Here is a 22836-nt window from a genome sequence, read left to right on the forward strand (position 1 = left end):
AAATCTTTGTCACTATTAACCTCAGAATTGATGAATGAATAAGTTCCAATTTATTCAAGAAGATTTGCAGTCTTTCTCAGGGTATTCCTTAACTCCTCAAGCTTTGCCACCCTTCTCAGTTACTTACCCTCCATGTAGGTAATCCAGCCAGAGCTCTAGGATTTTATTATCTTACTTCTATTGATCCTCTTTCCTCCACCATTTCCTCTCTGATGGTAATACTTCAGATAATGGAGTCAGTCAAACCTGTTCCACAACCTTCTATCCTTATAATTTAAAGAAGCAAATTAATCCAGTTTATATACTTTAATCCACAAAATTCTATGATTTTTTTTCACAGCTATCTCTTGTCAGAACTTTTTAACTCCTCCCTGTTTCACTGTTTCAACCCTACAACCACCCTCTTTTTAGTATGTTCATCTTCTTTGCCCTGTTTGCTTTTTATTAACTCCTAACAAAATATCAGTTTTAGTTGGTGTTGGAATGTCCCCTTTGCACAACTGAACCTGTGCATATGATTAGTGATCACAAGTTATGTAAATTCGTGGTCATTGCTTCCCTTTCCATATTTAGATTCTTTCTTTTTTACTTTAGAGCAATTATTTCAAATATCTCACATTGTCCAAAAACTTTTACACTCTTCTATCTCCCCTTGATTTTTGACAGATGATTTCATCTCTCTATTTCATAGAAAAAAAAATAAGTAATTACTCCCTCAACCTTCTTTAACCAACTCCATAGTTTTATCTGTGGCTTATTTTTATGAGGCTTTTTTCCTGTCTCTAGCTACTACCTCTACCTCTTCTCTGCATATCACACCTTCCTGAATTATCTTAGAGTACAGCAATTAATTATATTTTTTTTCTTTCTTCAACTATCTCTCCCTATTGATCTTTTTTTTTGAGCAGCAGAAAGAAATAAAACCTCCTTCAATTACCATCCCCCTTCAGTTTTACACTGTTTCTTTTCTCTTTCTCAAAGCCAAATCTCTTGAAGTATTTGTCGCCCCTTATTCACTTTCTATTAAATCCACATTCAATTTCATCTTGCTTTACTCCTGTCATTCTACTGAAACTACTCCTGTCTAGGCCACGGTGACCTCTTTGCTGCTAGATCCATCTGGCATTTTAGAATATACAAATGATTTTCACTTACCTTATTTGCTTTGAGTGTTATTTCAGCCTTGTAATATTATCCATGTTTTCTGAACAAGAAACTGATATTCTGAAATTGAATTTGACCAATATTACAAAATTATAGCTATAGGCGGCAAAAGTAGATCTTGAATAGGAGGCTTCTGACTCAGAGTTTCATATATACTACAATTATATTATTATCTTATATTCTTATATATCAAATTATATTTGTTATTCTATGAATACTTATGATTTATGTTTAACTTAATGTCATGTATTTCCATGACTTCTATTGAGAGCAGAGGCTCTAGTGCCTAAAGTTAATAATTTAAGGTGACCCAGAAATGTCTGGGGAACAGGGAATGCTAATGAGAGAAGTTTACTTTGTGAATAGCCAAGTAAAAGTGAGAAGTATAAATAAATTAGAGACATACTGTTCCTCCTAAGTAATATAAATCAGCTTAAGCAAAAGTATTAAGGGAAATACTGAAAGAGTAAAAATCTCAACAGTTATTAGGCACTAGCTTGATTGGCTTAAAAAGCCAAATGCTGAATGATAGATCTCTGGATGTATTTCTGATTTGATTTGAAAAAGCAATTTCATTTTTTTTTTGTATTTTCCTTCATAACTTTTTCCATTGAAGAACATATTTTTGTGATAAGAAAATCATGCAGAAGAATAGTTATAGTCTATAATAATTTTCAGTTAATTGCTACTGTATAGGAATATGTAAAATGCACTGGAATTAGAATAAGTTGTCAAGGACTGGCTACCCAGAAGAGATGACACTTGAGCTGAGACTTGATGAATTATAGATGCTTTTCAGATAAATAAAAGAGGAAAGGCTATCTGACAGGAGGGATCTGCTTGTGAAAAGACAGAGACATGGACATCATGGTGTGTTTGGAGAACTACAACCAGTTACAACGAAGTATTAGTCAAGACATTTAAGAATATACTTAATAGGGAAACAATTTAAAATAGTTTGGAAGAAAAAAAAAGCAGCAGGTCAATTTATGTTCCTATAATGGAAACTGACTAGAGTGAGTGGCAGGTTTCAAGCACAGATGGATCTGATGGTTTAAAAGATGTCAGCAGTTTTGTTTTAATATTCTCTCTCTTCCTTATTTCCTCTCCTCTCTCCTTCCTCTCCCTTTTCTCTCTTTCTTCCATATTAGCCTGATACACAGGTACTTACCACAAAGAACCCAAGATAGCCACCACAGTAGTGCTATGCTAAAATCATCCCATATTATTGGATCACAAAATTTATACAAATTATGACTGATCTTTCCACGGAATGCAAAACAATTTGATAATATGCCCCCTATTGTCATCTCATTTTCTGTTTTTATACATATTTATGTTACATACATACCAGGTAAAGTAATTCTGTTCCAGATGCATGGGGAGCCTTTGTCAGGAGTGAAATTAATAGGAAAAAAATAAAATTATAGGACTGATATAAGAAGTTAGGAAATTGCTATGGCATTCCGGATGAGTTGGAAATGTTTCTATAAAGGCGGAGAAGATTCTGTGTATTCTCCCTTTATGTGGTAATTTATTTACCCAATCACATATTAATGGACATGGAAGGGTTTTTCTCATTATTCTCAAACTCTGCAGTAGGTATATTTGTACAAAGAATTTTGCAGTGTAGTTTTTTGCTTATATTTCAATTTTTAATTTTTTTTTGGAATTAGTTTTTGAAGTGAAAATGCAAAAGAAAAGAATGATGTTCATTTTAAAATGTAAACATATTGGCCATTCTCCCTCCAGAAAAATTTTCTCAATTTTATTTACATTAACAGCCTATTGGTTTCAGTTTTCCAACAGCATGTACTCTCTGAAATTATGTTTCTCTGTAATTGCCAAGACGATAATAAAATTATATTGGAAGAGAATTTCTTTGTGTGTCTGTTCACAAAGCAGGATCTATCTATAGTTGTCTTGTGTGTCCATTCATACTATGATTAGTAAAGAATGGTAAAGATGATTAAGCACATTTACTAGCTTGTGATTTCATGTGTAACATCTATCAATGTGTCTACCTGAGGCAGTATGACATGTGTTAGCAAGAATTACAAATCCTACAGTTTATAAAACACTGTAAGTTATCAGCGCAGATAAGAAAGAAAGGAGCCAAAATGAAGATGGCATACTTTACTGGCAGCATGTCTCAGATGGAATGTCCAAAAAAAAAAAAAAAAAAAAGCAAATGAGAGAACCATTTGGATGTAATTAGAGAGCAGGAGGCAGGGAAAAGAAAGAAAAAGTCTGTAAAATAAGGAACAGATGATGCCTCTGTCGTCCAAACTCTCCAAACCTTTCAGTTTTCCTTTTCTGCTTGTTCTGCTGTAACAATATATGTGGACACTCTTTGAAATGTACTCAACCTTGAGATTATTAATAATTTTGAAAATGAAACCAGCTGCTCACAAAAATATTGTGAACCAAACATTTGAATTGCTTTTCTTGGCTTTATTTATCTCCTATTAAGACATTTATCCCATCAAATTGCAGTTTTATTCGAAGTGTCCTTAACTAAATGCTGAATCCCAAAGAATAGTTCCAATTGCACATTGTTAAAGTAGCTGTATGTATTCTACATACCAGGTGCTTAATGAAAATTTTTAATAATTTATGAAGCAATTTTCACGTTTTGATGTTTCCTTCTCACCACCATTCAAAGCAATTAAAACCTGAAACCCTTACTATTTTTTTATCTGACTACTCTCTGAGGATGCAAGAATTGGCCTTGACATTTTCTTTATTCTTAAGGTTCCTAATATGACCTTAAATAGGGTACGACAGGCAAAAAGAAAAGGAGAAGAGAATGAAATTTGAATGATTGCCTACCAGGTGTAGTGCTAGCCACCTTAAATGTTTTATCTCTAGTTCTAAGTATCACCCCTGGGTTATCCTACATGTATATTTGAAGTAATGTAGCTTATAGATATTTATGAAGTTTTCCCCTAATTTCAATACTAGTAGTTGGAAGATTTAGAACTTAACATGTATTTTTCTTACGTTATCTATGTCAAGTCTTTAATTCATTTTCTCAAGTTAGGTAGTATTTCCTATTTCCTTTCAGTTGATAGTAAAATAGAAGGGTAAGTAGAGAGATTCTTATCAATCACATCTTTTCATTCTTAACAATTGCAATTGTGAGTAATTCTACTGTGTTTACTTCAGATTTCCATGTCTCAGGTATGCTTTTCTGTTTTCTTCTGTATTTTCCTGTTTCTGTATTTTATATTCTTTCTCATTATTAGACACTACTCCCATTGGCAATTGAAACAAAGTTTTTAGTCCCTGAAAATAAAAGTCTCCAAAATAATTATATCATTTGCCCCCAGAGCCATATATGGAATTTCTGTTACCTATTTCCTCATTTGTTTCTCTGGAACACATTCATCTCTCTACTTTAACACCAACAATATGTAAAAATAATGGAACAAATCCTCCCTCATCTCATTGCAGACCCTCCTCAGAAGCAATTCTTTAAGATTGCTTCAAGTCTCTGTGGCATAGCCTTTTCAGGACAAGAGACAATGTTTTTGTTCTAAAGTACGTAACTACTCTAATTTATATGTTAGGACTACCTGACATTTGTGCATTTTTCATTCATTCCACAAATATTTCTCTGATATATATTTTTTTTTTTTGGCCAGATGTTATTCTAGATTTTGAGGTTGCAACTTGAAAAAAGACGTGGAGAGGGTTAAGGAGGAAAATAAAAAGAAAGGGGTGGGGGCGGGGAGATGATGTCAGCAAAGTTACTGTGTTTATCAGACTTACATTTCAGTAACGCTCCTAGAATAAAATTTTCAGAAGGTAAGAGCAGACATACTAGCTACCATTCTGATTACTTTCTTTACTTTTGATGATGGTGATAACAATATTCTGATGATGCTAGAAAGGAAAAAAAAGATCTTATTCTTGCTAATTTTGAATTCAGTCCTTAGTCTTTTATTTTATGGTTATTTGGAAGTTCATGCCACATTGACTATATGCTGGAGTTCAAAGTGAAAATAGCAAATTATAGGAATAGGTCTCTGAACTAATGATTCTCGAACTTTGCTCTATAGTTGAATCACCTGAGGAGCTTTTCAAAAATCATGATTTCTATTTTATACCTAAAACAAATTAAATTGGAGAATCAAGTATAAGATGTTTTGTTTGTTTTATTTTGTTTTTAACTTTCTAGGTTATTTTGACCTACACATTTTTAAATCAGTGCTTCAAAAAATTCTCTTAATCTGTGTGCAAATCACTTGGGAGATCCTATTAAATGCAGATTCTGGTTTAATAGATTTGGAATGGGCCATAGATTCTTCATGTATAATTTTCACCTGGGTGATGTTGCTGCTGCTGATCTGCATTGAGTAACAACACTTATCACCTTGTCAGGACTGTAAAAGCTCTGGTCTTTTGTGAGCAATTGTTTATCTGTAACCCCATTCAGGACAGTGAAAGTGTGTCAGTACTACAGGACCAGGGAAGGCTTAAAAGAGACCCTCCAATGTTGTGGGTTTCTCAAGAAGTTTGTAAAACAATCCTTATAATGGTCGGAAGGTTTGTATTTCCCCTGTAATTGTATGTTTAAATCCTAAAGTCCAAGGTGATGGTATTGAGATCTGGAGCCTTTTGGATTTGATTCAGCAAAATGAGCCTGCATGAGGAAGATTAAGTACTCTTTGTAATGTGCCAGGACATAGCAAGAAGGGGCCTTTTTTAAAATTTAAATTTTTATTTCTTACACACATGACAATAGTGGAATGCATTACAATCATAATTATCCACTCATAGCACAATTTTTCTTAACTGACTTTTATGAAAAAGTAGGTGCTCACCAGACACTGGATCTGCTAAGTGCCTTGATCTTACTCTTTCTAGCCTTGAGAACTATGAGAAAAAAAATATATTGTTTTTACGGTATACAGTTTATTGTACTTTGTTGTAACAACCTACATAGACTAAATTCCCCATTCCAGTCCAAGCAGGATTTCTGGGACATACAAATGGTACATATTTATTTGTTTATTTATGGTGCTGGGGATTGAATGACCATAGCAGGGATTGTTTTACAAACTGCTTGAGAAACCTGCAACATTGGAGCGTCTCTTTTAAGCCTTCCCTGGTCCTGGAGCATTGAGATGCTTTCTCTGTCTTGAATGAGGTTACAGATAGCCAATTGCTCACAAAAGAGCAGAGCTTTTACAGTCCTGACAAGGTGATAAGTGTTGGTTAGAGCCTTGTTACTCAATGCAGATCATCAGCAGACCCTACCAGTGAACGATGCATCCAGTCCTTTTTATTTTTTGTTTTTATTTTAAGACAGGATCTTGCTAAATTGATGTAGGTAGGCATGAACTTGAGATTCATCTACTTCATCCTTCGGAGTCATCGATGCGTACCACCACACCCAAGTTTCCTTAATGACACACGCAAGTTTCCTTAATGTATTTTCTAAGTGAATATTCTGATTATTATTCCTCCTAGTGGGTGATTAAACAAATGATGAGAAAGACATGCTTTTTTGTGGTGAAAGTATAGGGAATCTTTTAAAATAAACATCTTGCTCTATAAGCGATCATTCCTATTTCTTTCTAAAAATCTAAACTCTCAATATCTCCCTACCCTACCCAAATTCTTTTTTTATTAACTCTGAAAGTTTTATTCTGAAATGTATTTTCCTGTTTAGATTTTAAATGTATTTGTACAGTATCCCCAATATTTTTCTTAGGTTAGAATATAGGAAAAAGGGCCTACAGTAATCAAAAATGACTGACATAGAAAATGAAAAAGAAGCATTTAAGAAAGATACCTGTCTTTTGGCAAAATGAGAAAAATTTAACTTTGCTTTTTAGCCTTTCCCTTTCAGTTGGAAGAATTCTGATATGAATCCAAACCATTTGATTATAACTACAAGATGGTATTATTCTACTAGTATAAAATACATTCTATAATATAATCCTGTGTATTATGTATTGGATACACTGATACTAAATGCCCAGTATAAAAGTCAGTGCATACTAAATCAATGATTACTATGAACTTTATATTCTGTGCATTTATTGTATAGAGTGAAGTAGCTTTTGAATTGGAAGTACAGTTGATGGGAAGTAGAATAACAACATATTCTTTAAAAAATTACCAAAGTGCTTGTTTTCAGTGAATTAGGAACTATTACTCCCTTCAAATGATCCATTGATTAAGGAGACTAGTCCTTCAAAAGGCTATTTTGTCTGCAGTAACATAATATGACACCATTTAACATATATTCTTTTTAAAAAAAATTATTTTTCCTGAGCATTCACAACACACTCACCCAAGTTATCTCAATTAAAAATATCAGTCATTCAGTTCTTCTCATCTCAAATTGGGTCTGAGATCAATTCAACAATTCAGTGCTATTCATTCCAGCTCCAGTAAACTGAGAAAGTCTATTAGGGAAATAAAAACTCTTCTGGTTTTCTGTTAATTTCTGTGACTTCCCTCATAAAAGTAAAATGAAGATAGATTTAAACAGGTAGTATAACAGTGGTCTGCAACACAGTAAATCACAATACATGATTTTATTTTCCATGTATTTATATCGATTATTCTTAGATTGTTTTATTTCCTTTGCTTAGCAAATAGATATGTATTTAATAGCTTTGTTTTGGATAGAATATGGAGACATCTACTGTAAATGTTACTTATATAAAACAATGTTTTGTTATAATGAATCAACTAAACTTGGTCTTTAATGAATGCTTAATGCATTTTTTAGAATAGTGTAATAGTTTCAATTATTGCTATAATAAACTACCACAAATTTAGCAATTTAAAATAAGACTCATTTATTAATTACCAATCATGAAGTCAGAAGTCTGGTTGGTTGCAGAATGGCTCAACAGGTCCTCTGCTTAGTGTCTTGCAATGTAGAAATCACGGTGTCAGTCAGGAGGGCTGTTTGTTTGCTGGTTTGTTTTTTTCCTTTATTTGTTAGTGTTGTTTGTTCCTTTTCTTGGAAGCTGTATGAATGAGTCTACTTCCAAGATCATTCAGATTGTTTGTTGTTAAAAGCAATTCCTTGGTTAAGATCTCCATTTTCTTGCTGACTCAGCTGGGAGTTGTTTTTTTTTTTTTTTTTTTAGCTCTTTGAGGCTCATTTTCCTATTTTAAGATCCATATACCAATTACATTTGCAAGGCAAATATAATTTCTATTTCACCATGTAACATAACACAGTCACAGGTTCCACAGACTATGTCATGGACATCTTTGGGGGAATATGCTGTCAACTGGTTAGATTTGATAAATGGGTTCTGTAAATAAATATTAAGCTTACTCTGAAGGACCAAGCAGCATGATAACTGAGTGGTCTCAAGGAAGCTGAAGTGGGAAGAACATATTAGTGTCTTAGAATTCCTCTTGGCTTCATGAAGCAGATGTTTTGTATATTTTCAGTGATTTTATCTTTTCTATTGTGTGCTTTCATTGCTAAAGTCTTTTAGAAATCTTATTTAAGAATGAACTAATTAACATTCCCTTTAAATGCAGTGATTGGAAATATTGATATGTCATGGTACTTCAAATAGCACGTCCAGAATCAAAACCAAAGGAATTCACTTTCTTCAGCAAATTGTATTAGATCCCTTGTTTTAAAGAATTTTGTAGATCAACATACTCGGTTATTTTTCGCATAAATTTGTGCATTTATAAATTAGAAGGGTATGTTCTACATTGCTCTTGTGGAAAATTATCTTTTGTAGGGCCACTTTGAAAAATCAAACATATATAGGGTAGTGGGCTTTCCTAAGCTTAATGCCAAGATGATACATTGTAAATATTTTTAGGAAAAAGCTAAATACAGGTTAGTGAAATTCTTCGTATGGAGAATTTTGACTGCTTACTTAAAAGTGAATGTGTAAATCAAATGGAGTTTCTTTTTACTATTGAAAAAGTGATTTGAAGAATCATGAATAGACAATTATTTCAACATCAAGCAAGTTTTTTGGGGGGTTGTTGTCTGTTTTTCTTCTCTTTTTTTGCTAAGCACCTGGCTTGATTAGCATTGCCAACATTCATTCAAGTTTGAAAATGTTTAGGAACTTATAATTGGATTACAAACTTGTAAAGGAAACTACTATCCCAGTCTAATGAAGCAAAATAATAAGGGTTGTAAGTGAATGATTCTTTTGAAAAATGAAACATTCTTTGAGTAATTGTGTTTACTTTTAGAATTTCAAAAATATTATTCAGTTAGGGTTTTTTTTTTCTTATTTTACTCTACCTTTAAAATACATTTTTCCCCTCTAAATTGTTTAGTTACCTTCTCTGAGTAATTTTTTTCTTTATAACGAGTGCATTAATTTTATAAATTGAATAAAATGTCCTCTAATCATACATTTTTACCATATATCATAACAATGAAAAATAATATTGCATGGCATTATTTGAAAGATGTACATGACAACTTTCAAAGTCAATTGTATTCTCTATTAAATCAAAACCTCACTTGTCAAGAAAGCACACTTAAGAAAACAGACAACTGAATTTGAAATGATATAAAGTATATTTGCAAAATAAAATCAGTGCGATTTTTGAAATAAGGTTAATTGTATATACGTAGAATCAATGAATACAATAGTTGTATTTGAATTATACTCACATGTAAATTTATGGTCTTTTCAAGGGCGAAAGTGGTTCACAGAGCCCAGTGCATGTAATTCTTTGACATTTCAATGAATTTTGGATTTGAGAGGTATAGGGAATTCTAGTTTTCCAAATGAGCACAAGAAATATATGTCTTCAAATCTGTATTTTTCTATTCACAGAAAACACTCAATCCCCATTTTTCAATTCACACCTATTGTAAAGATTTTTTTCTTCTAATGATTGTTCTCCTAGCTTCCAATATGTAGTACATATTTCTAGGTAGTACTTTTATATGTCATAATGGCATTTGGCTCCTTCTTGCAGAGCCACAGGTGAAGAACAGAAGGGAGGAGAGACTTAATCTACCCTGTTTTCATTAGTTCTTCTGAACTGCAGAATAATTCTTCTGAGGATGAACAAGAATAGACAGAGGCTAAAGTTAATACATTTAATAAATTAATGGTTAATGTATAAAGTGATTATCCTGTTGAAGCTTCAGAGTATGGCACTCTGAATTCTAAAGAATAATGATCTAAATTTTAAGGACAATGATCCCAAGTTCCATTGGGGTTAAAAGTGTTTGTGATTTAGTGACTTCCTAGCATGTAGTCATCCTGGGTTGATCTTCATTTACATTTTCAACCATAATCTGATCATCCTTGTTTTCTTTTTCTATTTTTGAATACTTAAAATGTTGGCTTTTATTTCCTAATTGATGATTCTGAATTATTTAATGGCAAATGTATTTTCTTTTGTTCTTCTGATTTCTTCCTTTGTTTTTTTTTTTCATTCCTTTTACCTACATTTCTCTATTCTCATTTTCAAATCAGTCATGACCTTTGTATCCACAAACCTGACTTTTCTAAATATCATATAAATGTATCTTACAAGTATTTATTAATTGCCATATTAGAAATCAATTTTAGTTCTTGCTTTTCTGCTGTTTATAAAACCCTAATTGTTATCGTCTTAAATTTTTTATTCTTTTCTTCTTATTATTATGCTTGTCAAATATTTAATTTTACATTTTTCTATGTGTGAGGTAAAAGTAAGTTCATTTTAATTTGTATCTTTTGCCCCCTTTACATACTGGGAACATTTATGATTCTTAATACATTTTAATAATTGAAAAATGAGGATTTTATCTCATAAAATTTATTTTAACAACCAGTAGATTGTCTTTGTCAGTATCATTTTGTTAACTTTTTAATAAACATAAAATAAAAGGATATGATTTTAGGAGAAAAATTTGAAGGTAAAAAAACTGTTAGCCATTTTAAGTAAGATTTTAAATATTTCTGAAATTCATTGTTGTTCTCATCTAATATCCTCTACTGTAATTTTTTTCTTGATATGCATTAATTAATCATGAGAAAAAAATTTAAAAAGTGTCTATGAGATGCATAATGAGAATATATAAATTTGAGTGTGTTCAGCTTATAGGCCTTTAATCTAAAACACTGATAATTTTTATGGACTTTACTTGTGTAATAAAAATATTGGCCAAATGAATTGGATGAAAGAATGAACAAATGAGTTACTTTGACCACCATGTGGCACATTTTTAAATTCTCGTAACAATAACAGCTAATATTTCTGAAGCATTTCATTTGTGCAAAATATTTTTTATAAATTCTCTCATTTAATTTTCATAATTATACCTTGAAATAGAGAAGCTTCATAATTTCTACATAGAGAAATTAATCTTAAGAGGAAATTGAAAGGGAAGGTAAGGGGCTTTTTTTTTATGCTGGGACTATTTACAATACTGTTTTTAATGTCTATTCTGTGTTTGTTTATTCTGGGTTTCAAAATTAAAACAGTAAATATTAGGTACTATTATGTTCTTCATTTTAAACCAAAACATGGAAGTATAATGTAGATTAAGGAATTTATTTAATCTAAAAGTAATGTTAAACCCCAAGACCTGTGTACTTCTTAGTTCTAAATACCTATTTTTTAGAAGATCCTGTTCAGAATTACTTGTGGCATTCATATCATTATTTTGTACTCACCCAATGCATGAAATTAAATTTATACCACATATTAACATTTTTTAAGTTTTCAACCTGACTCTTTTGTATGTGCATGTATTTAGTGCAGCTACAGGCAAAATACTGTAAGTGCCTGAGATAAAATATTCTGATGAGGTCAACTTCATAATGGAATATCTACCACTTGGACACACAGTAATGTTTGTTAAATTGAATAGAATTGACAGTCATAAAGATGAATAAACTGGGTAAATTATTATCTTCATAATTCCATCTGTGTTCATAAAACCCAACATTAGAGAAAGGGTTATTGCTCCAATTCTTTTATTGCTGTTTAGTGAATATGTTCCCTATCCTTTTCAATTTTATAGAAATAAGCTCAAAAACAAATTATGGAAATTATGCATTTGCTAGTCATTGTGTGTGGATTATTTCCTATAATATTGCAAGTTTTTTATGAGGTAAAAAATGTTTACTTACTGTATTACATGCTATATTATACCTCATTTATAGTCTCTGGTTCAAGACAACACCTTTTAAATTGTCATTGAACCCCCTAATCAATATCTACAATTTTCCTTAGCACCAGCTCCACAAATGGTCAAAAGTATTCTTTTCAAAATATCAATTCTCATTCAAATTTGTAAAAATATCTTTACCTCAGCCTTCCTAGCATATCATTAATAATCTCTTTTATTCTCTTCATCCCCTCAGCCAAGAAGAACTATAATATTTGTGGTTCTTCAAACATTACGTGCTCACTCCTGCACATGTGCGTCACATACCATTTCTTCTTCCTCATATGCCCTTACTGCTTCTCTGTCCATTTCCCACTGACTAATGTTTCTGTTTTAAGTCTCAGTTTTTACATCACCTCTTCTGAGAAGGACTCAAAATAGAAATCATTCCCTTTGGGAATCCTTATTTTATGGTTTCTTATTGGCCTTCCAATATGAGTTCATTAAGAAACTCTGCCTTGTTCTTATTTAAATCCCTGTTAATTATAGATACTAAAATATGTATGGAATGAATGACTGAATTTTTAAAATCACCAGTGTTTGTTCTTCTAGACATTAATAGACTATCTTAAATTTCACTCACTTTTGTTTTATATCCTTAAAAAAAGCCATTCCCAATATATAAGCTTTTCAGAGAAAACAAGTGTTAATATTTTAATAACAATTATATATGTGACATTTGAAAATGGTTGTATACTATATGTATCTATGCATATGTAATATATATAATTTGAAAAAATGTATATAACATTTCTTATCAGAAATAGCAGTAACTAGGGAAAATATTATGATGGATCTTTTGTGCTCAGGAATTAGTAATGGTTTTAGTTAATTTGTTAATTAATTTTTCTTATTTGAGTCCACTTGCATGACTGTCATTTCTCTTCCTTCCAACAAATATCCATGGGCTACTCACTTGCAAAGGCAGAAATTGTACAAATCAGCAATGTAACATTTTGTAGCAATAGAATTCTTTTTTGCAAGGAGCAAGTCTAGCCTAGAGGGAAGAAAATGCTTCCATATTTCTGTCTCTGGCCTCCATGAACTGAGGCTGCCCAATAGAATTGAAGAACACCATGTAGTCTCTGCTACACTTTCATTACATTATCCATTGTCTGTCAAACATCATGACCCCGTGGAATCTTCACCTCATAGAGAAGAGATTGGAACCTGAGCCTTCAGGGAAGAGAATTACTTAATTCCTTCTTTTATTATTATCAATACAGGTGTTTCCTTGGAGCACAAATTTGAATCTTTGTGAGAGATCCTCCTGCAATCTAGGCAACTTCAGACACCACCCTTAATATTGCTTCTAGTGATGTTATTTCATAGTACACTGATGGCTGTTATTTTCATAAAATACATGTAGGACAGTCAAAACACTAAAATATTGGATGTTTGTAATACATTGATAATACAAAATTTTTTTTAAAGAAGTATTTTTCAGGGCTGGGGTTGTGGCTCAATGGTAGAGCACTCACTTAGCATATATGAGGCACCAGTTCGATCCTCAGCACCACATATAAATAAATAAAATAAAGTAAGGTATTGTGTTAAACTACAACCAAAAAAAAAGAAAAAAGAAAAAGGAATTAAAAAAGAACAACATTTTTTCTTCTTTTCCTTTTGAACTACTATGAATAAAATTATAACTGCTAGAACTTTTTATTTTAAAATAGGGTAGGAAATCTACTCAACTGATGTAAAATAATATAAATTGTTTTTCCTCTCTAGCTGAAATTGCTACGTTGGTTTTAAATTTCCCAGTTCAAATTAATGAACTATTTCTCTGTTGTATAAAGATGTAGTTGGCAGTACAAAGATCAGAGCAGTCTCTTCTTCATGAAATTGGGCAAGGAGAACTAACTGGTTCTCAAACTGTTAAATGGATATTAGGGTTTTTAATGAATGGAACATTTATTTTTGTGCCAGCTCAACTAACAACATTGACATGATTAGCATACATTTTGGCAACTGTTCTAGCACAAGGTGTTAGTAAAAAGGGGCTTTTATCTTTGAGTTTAATTTACTTTAGCTTTCCCTGTTATTAATGTTTTTAATGTGAATGAGATGTTTTTGTAAAGGAAATCCTGTCACAAGAAGTTATTAAGAAATACATCGTTTTATTAAAGTTACAAACATTATTCATGCTGGAGATGAAGTTCATAACCCACAACATATGAATCTTCTTCAAATTTAGAAAAGAATAGAATTTTTAAAATAATTTACACTGGTAGTAAAAGTCATTGCACTTATGCAGAATTTATTTTTTATTAACCACACTACTTGTATCTCATGTAGCTTCTTCCTTAAAAAAACGCAAGAAGTAAAATATGATTGAAAAAGTATGGTTTTCTCTACTGCAATATATCAAGTATGAATGAAAAGTTTTGTGGGTTAAATGATCTTAGTCTCTTAGCTCAAGTGCCTCACATACAAAAGTAATTCATGATAAAAATATATTTATTTTTGTAACAAACACTACTACCTCATATGCTTATTTTTATTTATTCAAATTCTCAAGTTGAAGTAAACAAGAAAAATGAATTAATACAAATTCAAATGGTCCTTGGGATTTGCATTAAATTATCATTTTCAGTGTATTTTTACTTTGAGAAACTATTGAAAGCTAATGAAACACAGCAAATGAAAGATTTGCTGTAAGTATGTGATAGAAGGAAAGTTTATAATTAATATTAAATCTATAATAAATTAATATGCATATGTATATGAATGGGTATAAAATTTTCATGAACTTACATGAAACATATAGTCAAACTCTCTGCTATTTCTATACACCTAAACTTACTAACTTACCCAGTGTTCAATTTAGTAATGAATTAGTTTAAGATAAACTTTAGCACAGAATACTAGTTTACCCATATTTAACCCTAAAGCCAAACAGATGCCAATATAGGCACTTCAGTGAAAGAACAAGCCCATGTTCAAATATAAAATGGTAAAAATGAGAAAGAAATTATGAAAATATATACCTTTAATTTGCAGACATATAAACACTTTTGGTACAATACAGACACATGATGCAAAAAAGTAAGATGATCCAGTTTAAGCTAACACATTCGTTGTTTATACAGATTTTGTTATAGTGCTCAGATAAAATAAAATTTCCAGCTCATACAATGAAGCAAAAGTGATAAATCCAGTGATGGACCAGTTTTCTTCATTGCAAAACATTCAGAAAAAGCTAAATTATCAAAGGAATCTGCTGCTGGGCTTACAAATAAACTCTTGGATCTAATCCAAAGCCAAAGAAAGGAAGCCAGAAATGGTAGCCAACAACCTAAACAATAAAAGGAAAGTATAACTTTCATATAAATGCCCAACTAAAACAACCAGTAGCACAGACTAGCTTCTAGAATAATTTGGTTTTAATGTGCTTTTTGTTTTCTTATGTGATAGATGAGTTTAAGCATATAAAAATCTAATGTATAACCAAGTACAAATTACTACTGACAAATATTGAAAGCACTAAAATATCATGAACACTAAAAAGCAAATAAGGATTGAGACCTTTATTTGCTTCTGGCTGTTTTGGGGGGAGCACAATTTCTAATTACATTTTCTGTAAAGAAGGATACATATATTTTCCCCTGTAATCATAGCAAGTCTCGTGGTAAAGCAAACAGAAAGCAATTTGAGTACACAGAAAGTAAAATACTCTTCACCAGTCCAAACTTGCAACACATGGCAATGTTTTTATCCTTGCTAAGAAGGAATTGCACTTCTTTTTAATGTCTTCTCTTTCAAACTATACATGATGTACCTATGAGGTAATAAACATTCTAAGTACATTTATTTTCTTTCATAGCATATATTTAATTAGGGCAAAATTCAATGTAATTTTACATTTATTTAATGTTAAAAACATATTTAAAATATACTCTCTCATTAATTTCATGTACAACAACTGTCATGTACAATACCTCAAACAGTTCCCTGCAAAGGAGCAGCTCATGCCCTCTTGTGGTGAAAAGACTTTTAGATGAAAAAAAAAAAAGTATCATTTTTCTTACCTTACTTCCCAGGTTTTATCAGTCATTTGCTTGGTGTATGAAAGCTGCAAATCATGTCCAAGCTATATTATAAATAACAATTCTATAGCTGTTAGTACTAATTTTCATTTAAAAATGCTGTACACATTTTATAACTCTGAATTTGAATTTAAAAACCTGTAAACATCTATTTACAATATAAGTTATAAATTAGTCATCCTTCATTGGAACTGCCATCAATATATTCTTGTGTAGGCAAAGAAAACTATCCAAAGTCAGTTAAAACAGCTCTCTGTTAATCCACAATGAAATATTAAATATTAGAAATATCCATTGGTTTTCTCTCTCTCAGATGCAAGTCAATTTTTCCTTTTAGAGGAATTTGTACTTCCAAATTTTCATCTTCTCTGTGGTGTTTTTTCCCCTTCCTTAAGCAGATATATATGCCCATCCCTGTAACTAGTGTGATAGAACTCAAGCTTATGACAGACAGAGCTACTAATGTGGGCATACAGGACACAGATTCTACCTTCCTATGAGTTGGTTCTATTGAGATTTGTGGTTCTTTCTCCTCTATATTGATTTCTGGTTCTTTTCTTAAAAGACTCTCAATGTAGCTCTCATTACTGACAGTGTCATTGACAAATAGGTTCACCATGACAGTGGAATGGAGAGGCTCAGGATAACCATGATCACTCACTTTCACCAGTAAGCGATGCAGTCCATAATCTGTCTGCAGCAATGCCTCTTCCAGTGTAATGTTGCCAGTTTTAGGATCAATCCTAAAGGACTCAGGCCTAGGGCCTCTTCTCCCTATGATGCTGTAAGCTATGACAGCGTTCATGCCTGTATCTTTGTCAACAGCATAGACCTCTGTAACTGGGGAGCCAGGGAGAGTAGAAGGCAGTACCAACAGATAAGACATATTAGATTGAGGAAATAAAACAAGAGGAGGATTGTCATTGATATCTAGAAGGAGAATTGTGATTTTTGTGGTAGAGGAGAGGGCAGGCTCACCCCCGTCAACAGCTTCAACCCACAAAGTATAGGAGCTTTGCTGCTCTCTGTCCAAAGAGACTTTAGCCCTCAGCATGCCCTTCCCTGTATCTATGACAAAGATGTCACTCTGGTTCACCACGGAGAGGGCAACCCATCCATTTCGCCCAGCATCAGCATCTGTTACACTAATTACTCCAATTTCACCATATCCGGGAAAGTTTTCTGGCACAAAGAAGCTGAAGTCCTTGTTGATAAACCGAGGACTGTTGTCATTTTTATCCAAAACTGTAAGAGTCACAGTGGCTACTGATTCTCTGGGTGGCTTCCCACAGTCAACAGCTCTGACAGTGTACCTGTACTTTTCTTTCTCTTCTCGGTCCAGCTGAGTAGAAACTGTCAGGATTCCTGTAACACTGTCTAAGGAAAAATATGATGGAGCATCAGGTCCCAGGAAATATGAAACTTGGCCTCTCTCTCCACTGTCAGCATCTGTAGCATACAGTTTAGTCAAAAAGGCATTGGGTGCATTATTTTCTTCAATAGTAAGCTCTATCAAGGGCTGAAGGAAAACAGGAGCATTATCATTGTCATCTAAAAGTTGCACTTTAATGATTCTTTTGACATGAAATCCCTCTGAGTTCCAGGCCACCACAGCTATTTCATAGAACTGCTGCATCTCATAGTCCATAGGTTTTGAGGTCTCTAGCAAATATTCATTATTGTATGGTTTGTAGGGTGACAACTTAAATGGCCCTTCACCATCCAGATAGCAGTTAACCTTGTATTTACCTTCTGGATCTCTTATGGTAAAAAATGCAATTGGAGTGTTAACAGGTTCCAGTTCTTTCAGATAAACAATTCCATCTATCTCATTTGCTATATAACGTGGGACGATTTCAGGTGGTCTAAAAATGACTTTGATAATAGACACTAAAGCAGTGATCACAGCAGGAATACAGCCTGGTCCATTAGCAAGGATGGTGAGTTTGTGAGTTTGTAGAACATTTCCTCCAATCTTGCTGAAAAGTTTAATGACCCCTGTAGCTTCGTCCAGATGGAATAAATCCTTGGATGCTTGTGGAACTTTCTGGCTATAACTATAGGTAATCAGAGCATTGGTACCCAAATCTCTGTCCACAGCCTGAACAGCTGCAATTGGGGTGCCAACTGTAGCATTCCCATACACAGTGATATTGATTTGTGAATCTATGAAGAGAGGGCAATTGTCATTAATGTCACTTATGCCAATGGTGAGAGTGGCACTGCCCAACAGTGGTGGAGACCCACCATCTTCGGCTATTATGATGCTCACATACTGGTCCTGGGTTTCCCTGTCCAATGCACCCATGACAATTAGGTAGGGGGTGCGCTCCCCATTCTCATTCTCCTCCACATCCAGGGTGAACATGCCATGGTAGTCCAACAAGCGATAGGTCTGCACCCCATTAGTGCCTACATCTGGGTCCACGGCAGGATGCTCTATGGCCAACCTGGTGTTTACAGGTGCATTTTCTGGGACCCAAACTGAGATTTGGGAAACAGGGAACTGTGGAGCATTGTCATTAATATCCCTGATGGCAATTTTCACCTTCACAAACCTAAAGTATTCCTGAGGCAGAACCAGCACATCCAGAAGCAAAAGGCAAGAGTCAGAAGAAGGAGAGGAGATGGAAATGCTGCCACCCCAGGCAGCTCCTCCACCCCCTTCAAGACACAGGGCTTCTCTGTCTATCTCCAGTGCAGAAGTGTGCAACTCCCCAGAACGGTTGTCTAGGGTCACATACTGGCCACTTAGTCCCCCAGAGGCCAGGCTGAAAGAGAGAGGGGGATTCCACTCAGCGCTAGAGCCGGTGTACTCTGGCAGGGACTGCTGATTCTGTCTCCCTGTAGCCCGGGGTACCAGCCTCAGGTCCTCAGCCAGGCTGCCGATGAGCACCCCTGCCGGCAGTCCTTCGTTCAAGCTGTACAGAAGCTCCGTGGCTCGGCTGTAACTCGCGAGGCAGTTGAAGGGTCCCACGAAGAGAAAAAACAGGAACACATGCTGGAGTGGAAGGAGGAGAGACGGTTCATTTGCACACACGCGGAAATAACGGGGATAAGAGTTAGAAAATAGTGCTCCAGGGTGGATGCTGCCCAGATCCCTATTTCCAGGAGGAAAACCTCTACTCAAAATAGGGTGAAGAGAAAACTTGCGGCGAAGGAAAGGTCTGTGGAGCAACATTGTCTCCAAAACTTATTTTATCTGCTCATTTTTCATTCTCCATGTTGCCCCCATCATGTCCCCATCATCACCAGCTAACATTCAAAAATCCAAAACCATAGAGCATTCCTGGAAAAACACACTGGGATGAAGAAGGCTCCGATTCAGGGACTGCGCAACGCGACAGAAAAACCTCCCTAGGTTATGAGGAGGGAGGGGGCTGGCATTGGAGGGTACTGAAAGGTGGCCGATTAATTTCTCATTGAAATGAACAATTCAGCCATTAGAGTCCTAGAACACGAAATTTGTGACATCCTTCTGAGACCAATAAAAACAACAGTAACAGCCATAATATGAAAAACATGGCAACACTCCCCACCTGCTCAACCCCCACCCCAAACCCCTCCCCGCAACGCTTTAGGTCCCAAAGAGTGATTTTCATTTTAGCACGCGTGTAAAATCAAATTGAAATGATCTGGGTCTCCAGCTCCTACCAAGCCCTTCTACCACATCTCTTAGGGGGGAAGAGAAGTAAAAGCGGAAAATGATTATGCAAAAACAATTTATCAGTTGCAGTAGACAACCAGCCAGATGCCGGCAGCAGGAAACAATCTCGGAACCTCTGTATCTTTTATAAAGCGCTTTGAGCGCACCGTCGCCTCCCTCTTCGATCTCATTTGACTAAATTTCGGCTATTGAAACTTCCTCCCAGGAACCTAGGACTTAAATATTTCTTGCCAAAATGTAAGCACTTTATCCCAAAGTCTGTTTCCTTTCCCATATTCTTCCCGGGAAGTTTGGATTAAGGCAAAAGGTTTCAACAACCATTAAGGAGTAGAAACTGCTTTACAGCAGTGCAACTTGTCGGGATCGCGAGCTCCTGAATCCTTACCGGTAGGTTCCTGTGGCTGGTGCTGCTCCTGGGACGATGTAGATGCCCCATATCCAGGCGCGGGTGCCAGGTCGCTGGGCGCCAGCTCACAGCCAGGGCCGGCGAGCTGCGCGCATTCCCTTGGCCGCGCATTCCCAGGGAGGCTGCAGTCAACGCGCTCCTGAAGGGAGGGTGGCAGAAGACACTCCCTCTCCGTTCATGCAAATCGCTGGGGAACTTCAGCCAATAGTCACTGGCTTGTCAATTAAGGACGGGAACTAAGGCGGGCAGAAAGGCGAGGGGCAGAAGGGCACATTTATGGTTTCTAGTCCTGGACGCGAATACGTCCGGAACCTGCCAAAGGAGCTGAAATGGGGGACTTGCCTCTGAAGACTGCGTCGAGGTGTCACAGGATCGGGCACTGGAGTGCTGCCCACAAGCTTACCTCCTTGCACCAGTTAGATCTCAAGTCCACAGGTTGCTAGCAAGACTAGGAGAATTAAAAGAAATAAGTCTGCATTCGTATCTGAATTCAAGAGAGAGAGGAAGTCAGATCCACAGAGCAATCACAGGCGCTATGCCCCCGAAAGCCTGCTTTGCCATCGGTTCCTCCCAAAGACTCGAATCCAGCAGTGTTTGCACAGCGCAAGAAAATGCACTTTTCTCAGAGGAGAGGCATCTCAACTTCTTTGTAAACGCTGCGTGAGCCAGAAAAGCAAATATATGAATTCAGTAAATGTTTCCACATGTTATAATTTGATTCTTTGCTGTTGGTGATGAGAGAGTCTCTGTTAGTTGTAGGTGCAAGCGTCTCTGGGTGTCTGTTTTATGGTTTTATTTTAGTGGCAGCCTCAGCTTCTGACCAGAAAGAAAAAGGCAGAAAAATGTAGGGGATGGAGATAGAGATAGGAGCAGATTTGCTCTAACAGGAGTGCTTCTGCTTGCAAGCAATTTTAACATCTTTCTCTCAGGGAGCATTTAAGATAGGGAGGGCACTCACCAAAGCTTAGGTTAAAAAATTGTATTACTTTTCAGATTATTCACTTTTACTTTTTTTTTTTTTTCCTGCACCACCCGCCCCTGCCCCTGCCCCCTACCGTGTTTACTGGGAAATGACCCTTTGGGAAGAAATCCTGGAGGAGTGTGGTGAAAATGCTTGGATCTCCTCTGGGTCCAATCCTAAATAGCCACATGACTGCCATGGAATCACCTACCCACTGGGCTTATTCTTCATTTACAAAATCAGGCTGAAGGGGGACTTCAGTGCATTAAGTCCAGGAAACACTTTTGAAATGCAGGGTGCCATATAAACAATGGAAAAGATCACTCAATCTCCCTAAATAGGGATTATTCTTTATCAATAGCCTTCCAGATATCCCCTTCACAGTCCTAAACATAAAACCTTACCTGTGGAATGACAAATGATAGAGATAGAACAGAAAAAAATTTTTTTTTCTTGGATCAAAAAAATGAGTTCTCTGTTTTCTAAAGGAACCTACTTTAATTTTCTTCTACTATATGTTAACTAGAATATAAATTGTTCCAGCTAATTGTTGTGTTTTGGACCCTTCATATTTTCTCCTCCTTCCTGTTAATCTTAGAGACAGAGTCCTAAATATTGACAACACCTGGTTTATAACAGCTTGTTATTGAACAAATGGTGCTCTATATGGAATTCACAGATAAAACTCTTTATAATACAAATCAGATGTGTGGTGTGAACATGGATGATAAAAAAGAAAAAAGAAAAAAAAAAGCTCTTTCAAGTGCCAGTAAAATTGGAATCCTGACAAAGTGGACAAACCACATACACACACATGAACTTGGGCTTCTGCGTCTTAGGCCATTACATAACCAGTAAACAAACCACAGTAGGGGAAGCATGATTTGCCTCTCCTTGCTTCTTCAGCTGCCAGTTCTGCTCTTCAGCTGAACTTTTACAATTATTGGTAAATATTTATGTTGAGGTTTGTAGCTGAAATATACTAGACTCCAAAAATCAGTACCAAGCTGCTTCTGAAGTGTATTTAATTTATGTCTTCCCTCAATACCCATAGCTTCCAGAAGTTAGAGACACATGACCGGAATTAGGCAATCTGTCAATGGCCACATAACCTGAAATCTGAAGTAATTGTGCATCTAGACTGATAGCAAATGTAGCTGGGCACAGTGGTGTATGCCTGTAATCCCAGTAACTCAGGAGGCTGAGGCAGGATGACAGCAAGTTCCAGGTCAACCTAAGCCACTTAGTGAGAACCTATACCAAAATAAAAAATAAAAAGGGCTGAGAAAGTAGCTCAGTGGTCAAGTGCCCCTGACTTCAATCCCCAGTACCAAAACAAACAAACAAAAACCAACAAATGGATTGGACTGTATATCCCTACACAGCCCTACACAGTCAGTTTATGCCCTCTCTAATTGGTTAAGATTTTTTTTTTATGGTGAAAATGTAGAG

At 35.0% G+C, this 22836-nt stretch overlaps 1 protein-coding gene across 1 annotated transcript; it reads right to left on the reverse strand.

The window, feature by feature from the left end:
* Nucleotides 1-16541: 16541 nt before the first annotated feature.
* On the reverse strand, nt 16542-20534 carry Pcdh20 (protocadherin 20). Its single transcript, XM_026400259.2, has 2 exons — nt 20403-20534; nt 16542-19351 (listed from the first exon to the last, which is right to left on the reverse strand). The coding sequence occupies exons 1-2, from the start codon at nt 20532-20534 to the stop codon at nt 16625-16627; spliced, it is 2859 nt and encodes a 952-aa protein (XP_026256044.2). The 3' UTR covers nt 16542-16624.
* Nucleotides 20535-22836: the final 2302 nt, after the last annotated feature.

The sequence above is a fragment of the Urocitellus parryii genome, chromosome 2 (assembly GCF_045843805.1).
Source record: "Urocitellus parryii isolate mUroPar1 chromosome 2, mUroPar1.hap1, whole genome shotgun sequence".
NCBI lineage: Eukaryota > Metazoa > Chordata > Mammalia > Rodentia > Sciuridae > Urocitellus > Urocitellus parryii.